This window comes from Cetorhinus maximus, chromosome 11, assembly GCF_964194155.1.
Source record: "Cetorhinus maximus chromosome 11, sCetMax3.hap1.1, whole genome shotgun sequence".
NCBI classification, from domain to species: domain Eukaryota; kingdom Metazoa; phylum Chordata; class Chondrichthyes; order Lamniformes; family Cetorhinidae; genus Cetorhinus; species Cetorhinus maximus.
In genome coordinates, this window is record NC_135889.1 from 74,511,960 (window position 1) to 74,529,508 (window position 17,549).

Here is a 17,549-nt window from a genome sequence, read left to right on the forward strand (position 1 = left end):
GATTAAAATTGTAATAGAATTGATGGATTAAGTGAATCAAACACTGTGGAAAATGGATTTCAATGTAGGCAAATGTGAGGTCATCTACTTTGGACCAAGAAAAGATAGAATAGAGTTCCAAATGGTGAAAAGCTAGGAATAGTGGAGGTCCAAAGACATTGTAGGGTTCGGAGTGGTGGATGGTGGTGGTACATGCACATAGATTATTAAAATATTATGGACAGGACAGGTACTAAAATGTTAATCCTGCCCTTTACATCTAGAGGACTAAAGGGGTAGAAGTTATGCTACAGATATACAAAACTTTGAGTACTTAACATTTGGAATAGTGGGGGAATTTTTAGCTCTACACCTGAACATATAATGACCTTGGAGGGAGTGTAGTGTAGGCTTACCCGAGTGATATCTGGACTCCAAGGGTTAAATTATGAAGAGAGATTAAACAAACTAGATTTATATTCTTTGGAATTTAGAAGGGTAACTGGTGACTTGATTGAAATTAAGATATTAAGGAGAACAGATAGGGTGTTTAGAGAAACCATGTCTGCATGATGAGTCTAGGATGAGGGGCATTGTCAAAACTTAGAGCCAGACATTTCAGGAGTCAAATTAAGGAAACAATTCACACATGTGGTGACAGAGGTTTGGAACTTTCTTCTGCAAATGACAATTGATGCTAAATCAATAGTTAATTTGAAATCTGTGATTGATGGAAAGGTGTTAAGGGATATGGGACAAAGACAAGTATATGGATTTAGGTTGCATGATCTCATTGAATGGAGGGACCAGCTTGCAGGGTTAATTGGTCTATTCTTGGTCTGATGTACATAGAGTAAATTTCTAAATACATTATCTGACCAACAATGAGTAAAGTAAGACCAACACTCTACTTTTGCATAACCAATTTGAGCTGCTTGTTCACAGCAATTCCAAAGGCTGCTAGCTTTCTGTAAGTGCAACTCAGCTAATACCACTTTGTCGCTTTTTTCTCCCATAGCCCTGCAAATATTTTCTCTTTAGATAATTACTCAATGGCATTTTAGAAATCACGATTGAATCTACCTCCACCATATTCTTTCCAAATCCTAATTACTCGCTGCATAAAATGTTTTTTCTCATTTCACCTTTGGTTCTTTTACATTCACCTTAAATCAGGGTCCACTGATTCACGACTCTTCTGTTAATGGAAACAGTTTCTTCCTATCTACTCTATCTAGACTCTTCATTTAAAAAAAATTTGTTTATGGGATGTGGGTGTCGCTGGCTAGGCCAGCATTTATTGCCCAATCCTAATTGCCCTTGAGGAGGTGGTGGTGAGCTGCCTTCTTGAACTGCTGCAGTTCATCTGGCATAGGTACACCCACAGTGCTGTTAGGGAGGGAGTTCCAGGATTTTGACTCAGCGGCAGTGAAGGAACGGTGATATATTTCCAAGTCAGGATGGTGAGTGGCTCTGAGAGGAACTTTCAGGTGGTGGTGTTCCCATCTGTCTGCTACCCTTGTCCTTCTAGATGGTAGTGGCCGTGGGTTTGGAAGGTGCTCTTTAAGGAGGCTTGATGAGTTTCTGTGGTGCACATGTAGATGGTAGACACTGCTGCTACTGTGCATCGGTGGTTGGAGTGAATGTTTGTGGATGGGATGCCAATCAAGCTGGCTGCTTTGTCCTGGATGGTGTTGAGCTTCTTGTGTTGTGGGAGCTGAACTCGTCCAGGCAAGTGGGGAGTATTCCATCACACTCCTGACTCGTGCCTTGTAGATGGTGGCCTGGCTTTGGGGAGTCAGGAGGTGAGTTACTCACTGCAGGATTCCTAGCCTCTGACTGCTGTTGTAGTCACAGTATTTATATGGTTAGTCCTTTTGTGTTCTAGTGTTTTTGAACATGTCCATGAAATCTCCTCTTAACCTTCTCTTCTCTGTGGTAAACAGCCCCAGCTTCTTGAATCTATCCTCATAACTGATTTGAATGATGAGGGATTTCATTCTCATAAGTCGTTTCTGCACCCTCTCTAAAGCTTTCACATCCTTCCAAAAGTGTGGTGTCCAGAATTGAACATACTATTCCAGTTGAGGCCAAACCAATGTTTTATAAAGGTTCACCAAACTTCCTTGCCTTTGTACTCTATGTCTCTATTTAGAGAATTCTGCATGCCTTAGTAACCACTTTTGCCAGCTGTCCTGCCATCTTCAATGATTTGTGTATGTACTGTATATTCCTGCTCCCAACCCCCTTTAAAAATATATCCATTATTTTAAATTGCCTCACCTTGTTCTTCCTTCCAAAAATGTAGCACTTCACACTTCTCTGCATTAAATTACAGCTCCCAAATGTTTGCCCATTCCACCAGTATATGCCCTCTTGAAGTCTATCACCGTTCTCATGGATGACAATGCTTCCAAGTTTTGTGTCATCTGCAAATTTTGAAATTGTGCTCTGTACACTGAGTCAAAGTCATTAATACAGCTCAAGAAAAAGCGCAGGTCCTGTTTACTGAACAAAAACAAAAATACCTGGAAAAACTCAGCAGGTCTGGCAGCATCTGCGGAGAGGAGCACAGTTAATGTTTCGAGTCCGAATGACCCTTCAACAGAACTAAGTAAAAGTAGAAGAGAGGTGAAATATAAGCTAGTTTGGTTGGGGGGTGGGACAAGTAGAGCTGGATAGAGGGCCAGTGATAGGTGGAGCTCTATCCAGCTCTACTTGTCCCCCCCCCCCCCCCCCCCTCAAACCAGCTTATATTTCACCTCTCTTCTATTTTTACTTAGTTCTGTTGAAGGGTCATTCGGACTCGAAACGTTAACTGTGCTCCTCTCCACAGATGCTGCCAGACCTGCTGAGTTTTTCCAGGTATTTTTGTTTTTGTTTTGGATTTCCAGCATCCGCAATTTTTTTGCTTTTATCCGCTAGACTACTTGCCACTTCATTAATGAGATTTGTGTAGGGGGATAACAAGATACTTTGTAAACCCACTAATAGGTGGAGCAGTTCCTGTTAATTCATCTCCAACCTCAGCACATTCCTATTCTGTTTAATGTACAGAGGGTTCCTTCTAAATGGGCGAGGCTTAAATATGATTGACGTTCTCTCGGTCAATTATTCACTGGAGAAGGTCTGTGCGTGTGGAAATCAGCCAATGGAGATGGGGAGGAGGCGGGAGTTCCTTCTAATGACCTCATTGGTGCTGGTGGTTTGGTTGTTGGGGGCGGGGGGGCGCGAGAGAGTGAGCGGAGGCTGGTCGCTGCTAATGCGACGGACGGCGGCTGGAACAGAGGGAAACTTTCGCCGAGAGTCGGTAAGTTTGAAAGTTCGGCCAAGGACGGCGACCGCCGCGGTTGTTCGCGCGCGAGCCTCTTGCTGGCTTTCCGCGTGGACGGCTGGGAAGGTTTTTTTTTTAATTGGCTGCGCGAACTTTCTCCGAGATCTGTAATGATCTTGGATGATTAATGTTGGCGAGCTCAAACCGCCGCTGGGCCGAATCGAGCCGAGATCCCCGTTACGGCAGCGGCACCGATTTATCTGCGGGAAAGTTCTGGAAAAGTTGAGTGGCGGAGGAACGAGTTGGAGGGAGCCGGGGCTTGTCAGGTTGCCGTGCTGGGTTTTTTTTTGGGCGGCTGGGCGGCCGAGCCCGGCCGGGAGGTGGCGGGGGGGTTGGGGGCGGGGGTATGGAGGAGAGCTCGGGTTCCCATGTCACAGGCTGGCCCCGGCAGGGTGCGGACTGCCTGAGAACTGGAAATGCGAGGACTTGTTCCTGACCCGATGGGAACGCCCTGACCGCGAAAAGAACAAGCTTCTTTGATGTGGATGTCGGCGGACGGGTGTGAAGCAGACGATCCCAATCATTCCAGCAGCTGTATGTTTTGGGAGCATTTTCTTTCTCCCGGAGTTCTTTTTCACTTCACTTTTTTTTTTAAGCATTGAGTTAAAATTAAGGCTTTTGCTAATTTCGCGGCACGTTCAATTGGGAGGTGAGCAGTTTTTTTTTTAATACGGCACTTTAAAATTGATGTGGCAAGTGGGAAAGTGAACAGGCACAGCTTGAAAATAGCAGCCAGCAGGTCCTCGTGCCGTTCAGGTCATAGAATTCTAGATTGGTTACAGTACAGAATGAGGCCATTCGGTCCGTTGTGTCCCTGCCGGCTGTCTGCAAGATCAAATCGTTTAGTTCCACCCCTCCCAGTCCCTTCCTGGTAGCCCTACAATTTTTTTGTCTTAAGGTAATTATCCAGTTTCCTTTAGAAAGCCACGATTGAACAGCCTCCAGGACGCTCTGAGGCAGTGCATTCCAGAACACACTGCATAAAAAAGGTTTTCCCTCAGGTCACCATTGGCTCTGTTAAAGTCCAGTAACTTTAAATCAGTGCCCTCTGGTTCTTGACCCTTCTGCCAAAGGGAACAGTTTCATTCTATCTACTCTGTCTAGGCCCCTCATGATTTTGAACACCTCTATCAAATCGCTTTTCAAGCTTCTCTAAGGAGAGCAGACTCAACCTATCAATGTAACCGAAGCCCTTCATCCCTGCAGTCATTCTTGTAAATCTTTTCTGCACCCTCTGTAAAGTCTTCTCATCCTTTCTAAACTGCAGTGTGTAGAATTGGATATAGTACTGCAGTTGAAGCCAAACTAGCATTTTATAAAAGTTCATCATAACTTCTGTTTTTATTCTATAGCTCCATTTATAAAACCCAGTATTCCATATATCTTTTTAATCACTTTCTCATCCTGGCCTGTCACCGTCAATGATTTGTGCAATTGAACCCAAGGTGTCTCTGTTCCTGCATCCCCTTTAGAATTGCACCCTTTATTTTGTTGCCTCCCTTTATTCTTCCTCCCAAAATGTTGCACTTATCTGTACTAAATTTAATCTCCCACTTGTCTGCCCATTCCTCTAGCTTGCCTATGCCCTCTTGAAGTTTATCTCTATCTTTCTCACAGTTCACAATACTTGCATGCTTTGTGTCATCTGCAAATTTTGAAATTGTGCCCTGCACATCCAAGTCTAGGTTATTAATAAATATCAAAAAAAGCAGTGGTTCAAGTACCAAAAAAAGCAGTGGTTCAAGTACTGGTCCCTAGGGAACACCACTGCATACCTTCTTCCAGTCCAAAAAAAACAACAGCTCACCACTACTCTCACCACTACTCTCTCTATCCTGTCACTTGGCCAACTTTGTGTTCATGCTGTCACTGCCTTTTATTCCATGAGCTTCAACTTTGCTGGCAAGGCTATTATGTGGCATTTGACGTACACCACATCAGTGGTGTTACTCTCATCGATCTGCTGTGTTACTTTATCAAAGAGCTCAAGCAAGTTGGCTGAACACTATTTGTCTTTAACAAATCCCTGCTGGCTTTCCTCAATTGATCCATACTTGTCTAAGTGACTGTTAATTTTGTATCAAATTATTGTTTTAATAGCTTTCCCACCACTCAGATTAAACTGACTGGGCTGTAGTTGCTGGCTTTATCCTTACACCCCTTTTTTGAATGATGGTGTAACTTTTGCAGTTCTCCAAACCTCTGATACCATCCTTGTATCTAAGAAGGCTTGGAAGATTATGGTCAGTGCCTCTTTTTCCTCCCTTTCTTCCCACAGTATGCTCAGTTGCATCCCATCTGGTCCTGGTGACTTATCAATGTGTACAGCCAGTCTTTCTACTACATCCTCTTTATTAATTTTTAGCCCATCCAGTGTCTCAGTTACCTCCTTTCACTGACTTCAAAAGCACCTTCTTCCTTGGTAAAGACAGATGCAAAGTACTCATTTAGTACCTTAGCCATGATCTCTTCCTCTGTGTGTAGATCCCCTGTTTGGTCCCTAATTCGTTCCACCACTCCTTTTACTCTGCTTTTATTATGCATATACCTATAGAAGACTTTTGGAATCCCTTTTATGTTAGCTACCAGTCTCCCCATATACTCTCTTTGCCTCTCTTTTTCACTTCCTCTCTGAACTTTCTATATTTATCATGAAATAGTTCTGAATCAGAAGTAACTATTGTGTGTACTATTCATCCTTTCAAAAATACTTAGTATGTGGGTGGGTTTAACCAAATGTACTTTTTCTATCAAAGGCTAAAATTGAATAACTCTTTAATCACAAATATATAATTTTATACTGTGAAATATATTTCACTATTTTAAACATATAATGAAGGCACAGCGCAGGAATGTACAGGACCTGAAAAGACCTTTGTAGTTATGTTCGCCAGCTCTAAAGTCTAAAAATTACTGTTGCCTCCTTTTTCTTGCACCCAAAGGCCATAGGGTTCCTTGTTCTCTAACTGTGGTGCACTATCCCTGCTTTGTGTCTCTGCTGCCTTTGACATGGCCAGCAATGACATTCTCTTTCCTGCATTCTCCAGCTCTGTGGGCGGTCTTTATTTGGTTCCACTCTTAATTATGTAATTGTAGCCACAGCATTTCTAATAGCATCGCTAGTTATGGCCTCTCCATCCACCCTACATTGTTACCTCTGGAACACAGGAATGCATCCATGCACCACTGAACTAAATGCAGCCCTTTGCTGATGGTATTTATAATCATGGAATCATCTTCCACTTGTATGCCAATGATGCCCAGCTGTAGCTCCCCACTTCTCTCAATTTTCTCCACTGCCTCTGCCTGGTTGGACAGTCTGCTTGATATCCAGTCTTGGGTGAGTCTTTATTTTCTCCGGTTAAATGTTGGCTGTTGTCTTTTGCCCCTGCACAAACAATACCTTTGCCATGAGCTTCTCCGGATGAGCTAGGTTGTTTATAACCTCTGTCCTGTTTGACTTGACGTTCAGCTTTTGACCCCAATCATACCAAGTCACATACCGTTCTGACTTGTAAATAGATCACTGCTGTTCTTTATTGCGACTAAATCATATCCTGTAATTTCCTACTCTTTCTGGGAACACTATGTTGTAAAGACCTCAATGCTTTAAGGAGAAGACCTTTTTTCGTGGGAACTAGGGATAGGCAAGTAAAATTCAGCCTTGATAGTGCTGTACACATTGAAAACCAACAATAAGTGTCTTGAATGTCCCAGCCTATTTACAGTTGAAACCTTCAGACCTTCTGTTACTTTCAGTCTTGGTTGTACCAGTGTTGTCTTGGCTGGCCTTTCATCTGCCACCCTCCATAAGTTCATCCAAAACTCAGCTGACCAAATTCCACTTGCCCATCACTCGGCTGTCACATAGTTCATAACATTTCAAATTTAAAATTCTCATCCTTTTTAAACCTCCAGCTTTGCTTTTCTCTGTCCTGTACGCCCCTGAATTCACAATTTTCAGTAGCACCTTCAACCAAGCAGTCACATTCTATGGAATTTTTTTCCTCAAAACAACTGAATTAAAAACAACTCCAGCTTGTTCCCTGTTATTTGTAGCCCCTTACCCACAAATTAGTAGAATGGGCAAAATGATTTATTCATTATAAACAATGAGAGACTTGCTTTTCCATAATACCTTACCATGTGTCAGAAATATCCCATTGTGCTTCATAATGAGTACTTTGAAATGGGCAGAATGTTTTATAGGTAAGAGCAGCAGCCTATACCTCCCTCAGTAGTACTGTATTGAAGTGACAGCCTAGAGTATATGCTCAGAGAAGAGCAGGGAAGTTCTCTTGGTGTCCTAACATTGCTAAATCAGATCACTTATCAATTATATGCACTAATTGTTATATTTGTACAGTGCTGTACAACAGTAATACACTTCAAAAGTTTTTTTATTCTGTCATGGGATGTCAGCGTTGCTGGCAACGCCAGCATTTGTTGTCCTTCCCTAGTTGCCTTGAATTGAGTGACTTGTTAGGCCATTCCAGCAGGCAGTTGAGAGTCAGTCACATTGCTGTGGGCCTGGAGTCACATAGAGCCAGACCAAGTAAGGATGACCAATTTCCTTGCCTAAAGGGCATTAGTGAACCAGATGGTTTTTTTTACGATAATCAATGATAGTTTCATGGTCACCATTACTGATACTAGCTTTTCAATTCCAGATTTATGAATTGAATTTAAATTCCAACATGGAAACCCATGTCCCCAGACCATTAGTCTGGGGCTCTGGATTACTGGTCAAGTGACATCATTACACCATTGTCACCCACTTTATTCACTGTGAAGGACATCAGTTAAATCTCAGTAGACATTTTAAAAATGGAATTTGATTTATTTATTCAATGTAAATCAGTAGCCCTGATAATCAGCACCCAGCTAATATGAAAGAATTCTCTGGCTAAGTGAGCAATGCCATGGTGATCTATTAGTTGAATATTAAAACTTGCTGCATGTAATTACTTTTGTAATCTATTCCTATTATACTATTTGCATAATGTTTGTCAGGTTTGAATTGTTCTATTCAGTTTTCTCAATTCATTCTTCCAATGGTGTCTGTGCTGTGATTCACTTAAAATGCGATTTCCTAATCGGTCGTGTTGTGATTTACGAAATAAAAATCCTCACGTGCAGTTGCTACCTTTTCATTCCCAAGGCTACTTCCCCTATCCCCAAGCCTTTCGCTGGATGTTGAAAACTATATCGCTGGAAACTATGTATGCTGTTCACTACTTTTGAAACTGGTGTGTTACTTGGTGACAAGCTTATAATTGGTTCCTAGCAATGGGCAAAAGTGTGGCTTTTGATACTATTGATATGGAGGGAGGAACCAGGACCAGAAGTGGGGTATGGAGGTTGGGAGAGCACCAATTTATTTGGGTTCCCAACAAGTGGAAAGTCATTGGTGGGAAAACCTTTTCTTGAGAAACTTGCCCCCCTCCCCATTTTCTCCAACTGTCAGACCTATTTTTTGGATGCCCATGTCCTTCCACATGTGTGATCCCTAAGAAAATCCCTATCTCCACACCCCTACATATTGCTTTCATACCTGAGTAGTGCTGTATCCTAAGCTTACTTTCCCATCACTTCCACGCCCAGTGTCAATGGCCCAGCTCTGCGACGCCTTCAACTCTACCTGTCTGCCAAAACACTTTTTCTATCCAACCATTCCATGCCCTGACATTACCTTCTCACAGGTGATCCTTTCCCAGTGATGAACAGTTCTTCCAAAGCTTCAACATTCCATAGCCGCACCCCTGCTTTTTGAAACTGTTATCCCACTCTCTGCATATAGCCCCTAATCTGAACCCCCAGGATCGCCCTCCCAAAACAACCAACCCAAATAATTCCCCGACACTGCAAAGCTGCTATACAGGTCTGAAAACCTGTCTTTTACTTACTTAGAATTATATAAAGTTTATGGCACAGATAGAGGCCACTTGGCCCATCGTACCTGTGCCAGAAATGGAGCATTTGCTGAAAATTAAAGGGTGAGATAAAATGAACTGCAAATATGTAGTTAAGCTAATTTTTAAATAATTAAGGTTACTGATTTATAGTTTCCTCTCGAGTATGCATATCATCATAGAACTTGAGCCTCAAAAGTATCACTGACATTTCAATTACTCCAATAAAGTAAATTGGCTTATTAATCGCTATAATATATATGTACGATATACCACAAAACAGTGTAAACTCAGACTCTTAATGTGTTACACCAGAAGAGTCATATAGTTATATAAGTCTAGAGTATAATGTTGACTCTTTAAGTTTAACACTCCTGGGCTATGCTGTTCCCATGGTAATTGTTCCATTGCTCTTACTTGTAATCTATCATGCTTAGCCTCTGATTCAGCTCCCGTCTACCCATACATTCTCTTTTCTTCCCACACTGCCCCCCCATCAATATCCTGCCTCTGTGACAAAAGCCCTAAGATAGCAAAGAAAAGTATACACTTCAAAGAACTTGAAGGTGTTTGCCAGTAATGGCCAAGAAAGTACCTTTTTTTATTTTTACAAACCACTTACTAACCTGGCATAAAAGATTACCCCATTTATTTGATGTCAAAAATATATTTAGGCCTATATACAGCGTATAAATCACCCGCCTCTTTTCTGCTAAGAATTGATATTAGGAGTTGGACTTGATTTTTCATCATCTCACTTTAAGCCAGGGCATGAGGTCAATCAGGTGAATACAGGCTGTGTTGCCAAAAAGATGAGCAGGAGTTTAAGACGTCCCCACACAGAGCAGGCCGCATGTGGCAGACGAGGAACAGAAATGGGTTCACTTTTTCTTCAAATCATTTTTCAACTCATCAAATAACTGCTGCAGTGAGGGAACTTGGTATTAATGAAAAATTGGTACAAGAATGGAAGAAGGAGTCTGCCCTAAAGAAGATGCCGAAGACCAAATGTGCCATGAGAACAGGGACCAGCCACTGGCATCATTTTGAAAACTATGTATTGGAAAAGGCCCTCTGAAATCGTCGGAATGGTTACACTGTTCTCGGAAATGCCATGTGTATGCGCACTTAAGTGGGCCAAATCAAACTGAGACCAGCAAAGCTAGTTGGTGCAGCTGTTCCATGGAACACAGATGTCTCGTGTAGTGGCAGAAGACCAAGATTGCTCATACTACCAGAAGATCTTGATGCCAAATTACCAGTTTCTAGTGATTCATCGGACAGCGGCAAAAACACGAGTACCCATTATGCTACATTGACAACATGGATGAAACACCTATGAACTTCAATATGCCCAGAAACCAGAATCATGAAGTGGAAAGTGAAAACCACAAGACAAGGGAACACAAGATTCACAGTGATATTAGCCTGCATGGCTGACGGAACAAAATTAAAGCGTGTGGTAATTTTCAAATATAAAACCATGCCGAAAATCAAGTTCCCTGCAGGAGATTTTGTGCACATCCATGACAATGGTCCTGAATTAAAGCTTTCCATTGCCCTGTTCTCTTATGCTACACACCTATGTACCTGGAGCCTTAGCTTCTGGTTCCAACATTTAAAAATACAGTTATCAAATCTATGTTAGATAACAAATATATTCATCAAGGCCACTGATTCACAATTTTCACACAACATTGATAAATCATAATTTGAATCTGAAAGTAATTGATATTTGAATGAAAAATGCGATTTTACTTGATGTTGCTGTTTTTCAGATGCAGTTATCCTTGGTGTCCTGACCAATATTTATCACTCAATCAACCTCAGACACATTATCTGGTCATTATCACATCTGTGTGAATTGGAGCTTGCTGTATGCAAATAGGCTGCCACGTTTCCTACATTAGAACAGTGGCAACACTTCAAAAATACTTAATTGACTGTAAAGTGCTTTGAGACATAAAGGGACTATGAAAGGTGCTATATAAATGCATATCTTTTTTGATCATTGTAAATCAGTGGCGCTGATAATGCATAACATACTGTCTGCAAGCTATTTTGTCATACCTTGGCACTGGAGCATGGCAATGATGCTTAAGCACTAATGTGATTTGAAAGCTTTACACTGCGTTGGGTAAAATTGTAGAATGCTAAAAACAATCATAGACGAACTGTACCTCCTTAAATTTCAGGTTCTAAATTGACCACTGGCATTTAAATGTTGCACCTTTTAAAGTGTTAGAGGCAAATGTTAAACTCAAGATATTAAGGTGCACATGCGCATACTCTAAATGTTGTAATTATTATTGCTGTGTTTCCCCCCCCCCCCCCTTATGCCTGTCTTATACCCTCAACATATACATTTCGGTATGCACCTTATACGCCTGAGGTTTGTTGAAATGGGACTTTTGGTTTTTGTTGACTCCCTTCTGAATCTCCTTTGCTCTTTTTACATTACTCTTAAAAGCCTTTTAACTCTGCAGCTACCAAGATTGCTGTGAGGCCCATTTCTGTACCTTTGACTACCTACTTGCTTGGATCCTGCTGCTGACTGAGCTATGTGGATGCAATGGTTTGATTTCATTAATTTTATCAGGTCTTATATCCACTTATCCTTTGTCATGCTTAGTAGAATCTGTCACCTTCCCTCCCCACCACCACCTGGAAGTTCCCCTCCAAGTCACTCACCATCCTGACTTGGAAATATACCGCCGTTCCTTCACTGTCGCTGGGTCAGAATCCTTGAACTCCCTAACAGCACTGTGGGTGTATCTACACCACATGGATTGCAGCGGTTCAAGAAGACAGCTCACCACCACCTTCTCAAGGGCAGCTAGGGATGGGCAGTAAATGCTGGCCCAGCCAGCGAAGCCCACATCCTGTGAATGAATAAAAAAAAAATGGTGCCAGTGAGCTTATAGGATGGGAAACACTAAGCACAGTGTAAGTTAATGGATGACTTGAAAACTGCTGCTTAAAGCAGGAATCTATTTGCATAGATTGCATCTTGTGTGGTGATGAAAAGACATTAGAAGAAAGTGCAAATAATTAAGATGGGTGAAAAGCATAGCAAACTTCCATACAAGGAATAAAGGTAAACTGATGGAAAGAAAAAAATGAGGTATTTGCATGAGTCTTGGGCTTGTGATGGATACCTGTTGCAAGCTTATTGCCTGTGAAGGAGGGAGGGAAAGAAGTATGTGAAGGGAACAGTCAGAGATGGGCAATATGGCGATGAGTGATGGGTGGGAAGGAAGGAGGCGTAATCATCGAAATTCTCTAATTCAGAGCAAGGACAGAAATAGCAGTAATGTTTTCAGTGTTGTGAAGGAAAAGTTAGGGGTGTGTGCTTGATTTTAGGATGGGGAAATTTGCCCATATTATGCAGAAAAAGAAGCATTGCTGAAACCTCTGTAGATTTCTTACAGCAATGCTTTGTATCTGGATGAAGTAAATGGAATTGAAAGAAATTGTTCAGAGGTTAAGCTAAAGGAAGAGGAGAGTGTGGATGTGCATTTTGTGGGATGCTGTTTAAGGAAGAAGCATTACACCTAGAAACTATATTTGAGGGGTGAAACTGGAGGAATTGTGTGACATGGTAATATAGTTGGGTAGGACTTAGACGAGGTGGGGGAAACAGGAATTTGAGTGCAGAGGGGTTTGGTGTTCACAGGTGGTGGGGTGGGTAGTTAGGTGGAGAGTTCAATAATGCGTATCATTATTTTTTTGACAAGCAGTATGCCATCAAGTGTATTATATTTTGTTCATCCATTTATTAAGTCTTTATTTTAAATGTCAGTTATGATTTTCCAATATTGCAATTTTAAAACTATACAATAATTAATTACAGTTTTAGGCTTTTACAGTGTATAATAACATAACTGACATTTAAAATCTGTTCAGAAGCATCTTGAGGGGACGGGGGATGGTAAAATTACTTGTCTTTAAAATTTGAATAATGGGTAGTTGATGCCATTCCCTTTGGAATTTATTGGACTCCAATCCTTTGCAGTGTTTCTAATCAAAACCAGATTGAAAAGTTAGCTAAATTGAGCACTAGCCCTTGTCAAAACCGGAATCTATTATTCATTTCTGTCCAAAAAAAATTGTTGAAACATCATTTTTCAATTATAGTTTTTTAAATGCGTTATTTCATCAGGAGCTCATAATTTGCTATGACTGACATTTGGGAATTGGGTAGCCAGCTATCTAATTTTAGTGTAATGCAGTGTTATGGACTTATTTTCCAGACAGGTTTCTTATTAGAAACATCGAACTTTATTTACAGGCTGCAGCAGCAGTTACATGCTTCCATCAAGCTCCACAACTAGAAGAAGAACTACAACTCTAAGGTTCTCTGCGGTTAGTGCTGTTTCATGTGATACTATACAACACAATAGGTCTTAAAGCTGCAGTCACTACATTCCTTAAAGCTTCAATTACTACATGCAGCAATTTGTGCATTTAAAATAATGAAATCCATGATATCACTTGCTGATAAATGCTAAGGAAAAACATTCAAATATAGCTTTAGTTTGCTAAACTTGAGGTAAATATTCAAGCATGCAGCTCCTATAATGTGCAACATAGTGATTTCTCAACTGGCAGATCTTGTACTTTCCTGTAGTGGAAGGTACTTTTTTCTCTCTTTTGCAAATGGGTATGCTGAAAAAAAAGAAAAAAATTGTGCAGTGTAATTTATGAACATGAAGACTTGGCCAATGAACTCCTTGGAGAACATGTTTTTCCTCAATTGATACTTGATCCTGCTGCCAAAATGGTAAACTCCATGATGATTATGGTTATACTTAGGGCTTCAGTTGCTATGTGGACAGTCAAAATAGAGGTGTATTTTGCAATATATAGTATTGAATATAGTTTAGACGATGTAACAGGACTTGTGCGCAAAGCAGAATATATTTAGTTCAGGTCTGTATAGTGCCCAAGGCTGGGAATCAACCATACAGCGGCACTTGACATTTGGGAACAATAGGCAGAAAGGTAAAGGAGTTGGGGTAGCTCTTAATAAAGGGTGGAATCAGTACAGTAGTTTTTACTTTTATTAATTCATGGGATGTGGGTGTCGCTGGCTAGGCCAGCATTTATTGCCCATCCCTAATTGCCCTTGAGAAGGTGGTGGTGAGTTGCCTTCTTGAATTGCTGCAGTCCATATGGTGCAGATGCACCCAAAGTGCTGTTAGGAAGAGAGTTCCAGGATTTTGACCCTGCGACAGTGAAGGAATGACAATATATTTCCAAGGCAGGATTGTGAGTGGCTTGGAGGGGAATCTCCAGGTGGTGGTGTTCCCATGTCTGCTGCCCTTGTCCTCCTAGATGATAGTTGTGGGTTTGGAAGGTGCTGTCCAAGGAGCGTTAGTGGGTTCTTGCAGTGCATCTTGTTAATGGTGTACACAGCCAATGTGCGTCGGTGGAGGGAGTGAATGTTTGTGGATGGGATGCCAATCAAGTGGGCTGCTTTGTCCTGGTAGGTGTTGAGTTTCTTGAGTGTTGTTGGAGCTGCACTTGTCCAGGCAAGTGAGAAGGTGTTCCATCACGCTCCTGACATGTGCCTTCTAGATAGTGGAGTCAGGAGGTGAGTTACTTGCCACAGAATTCCTAGCCTCTGACCCGTTTTATCCACAATATTTACATGGCTAGTCCTGCTCAGTTTCTGGTCAATGGTAACCCCCCCCCCCCCCACCTGGATTTTGGTAGTGAGGATTGTGGTGGTAATGCCATTGAATGTCAAGGGGCGATGGTTAGATTCTCTTGTTGGAGATGGTCATTGCCTGGCACTTGTGTGGCAAGAATGTTGCTTGTCACTGAGGAGTCGTGAATGGTGCTGAACATTGTGCAATCATCAGCGAACATCCCCACTTCTGACCTTTATGATGGAAGGAAGGTCATTGATGAAGCAGGAAGGAAGGCCATTGATGAAACAGCTGCAGATGGTTTGGTCCTGAGGAACACTCTTGCACTGATGTCTGACCTTCAACAACCACAACCATCATCTTTTATTCTAGGTATGACTCCAGCTAGTGAAGGGGTCCGTGTCGTCCCCCCCCCCCCACCACCGATTCCCATTGACTCCAGATTTGCTAGGGCTCACTCTTGGTCAAATGCTGCCCTAATGTCAAGGGCAGTCACTCTTTTGTCCATTTTTTGAACCAAGGCAGCAATGAGGTCAGGAGCTGAGTGACCCTGGCAGAATCCAAACTGAGCGTCAGCGAGCAGGTTATTGTTAAGCAAGTGCTGTTTGATGTCACAGTTGATGACCCCTTCCATTATTTTACTGATGATCAAGAGTAGACTGATGTGGCATTAATTGGCTGGGTTCAAATTGTCCTTTTTGTGTACAGGACATACCTGGGCATATTTCCCCTTTGCCGGTAGATGCTAATGTTGTAGCTGCACTGGAACAGCTTGGCTAAGGGTGTAGCAAGTTCTGGAGCACGTCTTCAGTACTATTGCTGGAATGTTGTCAGGGCCCATAGCCTTTGCAGTATCCAGTGCCTTCAGCTGTTTCTTGATATCACGTGGAGTGAACCATATTGGCTGAGGACTGGCATCTGTGATTCTGGGGACCTCCAGGAGGAGGCCGTGATGGATCATTCACTCAGCACCTCTGGCTGACGATTCCTGCAAATGCTTCAGCCTTATTTTTGCACTGACATCCTGGGCTCCCCCATCATTGAGGATGGGAATATATTTGTGAAGCCGCCGCTTCTAGTGAGTTGTTTAAATGGACTACAGAGCTTAGATCTGATCTGTTGGTTGTGGGATCACTTAGCTCTGTCTATTGCTTGCTGCTTATGCTGTCTGGCACTCAAGTAGCCCTGTGTTGTAGCTTCACCTGGTTGAGACCTCATCATTTTTAGATATGTCTGGTGCTGTTCCTGGCATGCTCTCCTGCACTCTTCATAATGAGAAATGATTTTGGTTCAGCAGACCAAATGTAGAATCAGTTTGGGTGGAGATGAGAAATATCAAGAGAAAGAAGTCACTGCTAGTCTAGACTTCCTAACAATAGTGCACGGATGGTCAAAATTGTGGTCCATGAGGGACCTGAAGGTGGTCTGTCGGCTTGTCCAAAATGCAAGTTATTGAAACTGGTACTCGGCGAATAAAGTTTGATGGACTTTTGCCTCCAGGCATGGTCTGAGTACCCTGGACTTGTGAAGCACTAAGATACTTTCCGGTCTGTCCTTTTTATCCTCACGACCGTTTCTACTTTCTTTTATGGTTGGGGATAGTAGGTGATGTGACGGTGAAGCTAGCCTCTGTCCGCAAGAAAGACCCAAACCTCCCTGTCGCTTGCCATTTTAACACTCCACCCTGTTCTCTTGCCCACATGTCTGTCCTTGGCTTGCTGCATTGTTCCAGTGAAGCCCAACGCAAACTGGAGGAACAGCACCTCATCTTCCAACTAGGCACTTTACAGCCTTCCGGGCTGAATATTGAATTCAACAACTTTAGATCTTAAACTCCCCCTCCCCCCATCCCAACCCCGTTTCTCCCCCCTCCCCCTTTTTTTTCAATAATTTATATAGATTCTTCTTTTCCCACCTATTTCCATTATTTTTAATCTAAAACTAAAACTTTGTTAGTCTTTCCACCCCACCCCCACTAGAGCTGTACCTTGAGTATCCTGTCTTCCATTCTTAATTAGCACTTTTCTTAGACAAATATCACCACCTTCAACACCTCTTTGATCCTTTTGTCTGTGACATCTTTTGATTATCTGCTCCTATCACTGCTTGCTTATCTCCACAATCACCATACCCTCAACTTCTCTCTCCCCCCGCCCCCCCACCTTAGACCAGCTTATATTTCACCTTTCTCCTAACTATACTCAGTTCTGCCGAAGGGTCATGAAGACTCGAAACGTTAACTGATTTCTTCTCCACCGATGCTGCCAGACCTGCTGAGTTTTTCCAGGTAATTCTGTTTTTGTTTTGGATTTCCAGCATCCGCAGTAGCTTTTAGCTTTTTGTTTTTAGCCTATCTATTACTTCATTACCTATGCTTCTCCTACACATTACTCATTTTCCCTTCCCTGGCCTTTACCCCATTCCTTCCTGCACCTCTTCCCACTCTGCCTTCTCATTGATCTATTTTTTATGTATGGCGTACAGCACAAAAGGAGCCATTTGATCCAAAAGACTTGCATTATGCTTCACACAAGCCTCCTCTTACCCCCTCTTCATCTAACCCTTTCAGCATATCCTTCTACTTCTTTCTCCCTTGTGCTTGTCTAGCTGTCCTGTAAATCTCTCTGCTGTTCACTTCAACTACTCCTTGGGGCAGCAAATTCCACCTTC

The 17,549-nt window shown here is 42.2% G+C and overlaps 1 protein-coding gene across 1 annotated transcript in view; it reads left to right on the forward strand.

Annotated features, from left to right (window-relative positions):
• The first annotated feature begins 3,201 nt into the window (after positions 1-3,201).
• Positions 3,202-17,549, forward strand: part of LOC144686686 (protein TANC1-like) — a 270,044-nt gene continuing 255,696 nt past the window's right edge. The window contains exons 1-2 of the mRNA XM_078552222.1: positions 3,202-3,289; positions 13,517-13,590. Coding sequence (XP_078408348.1) covers positions 13,534-13,590 — 57 coding nt within the window. The 5' untranslated portion in view covers positions 3,202-3,289; positions 13,517-13,533. The remainder of the gene's footprint in view (positions 3,290-13,516; positions 13,591-17,549) is intronic.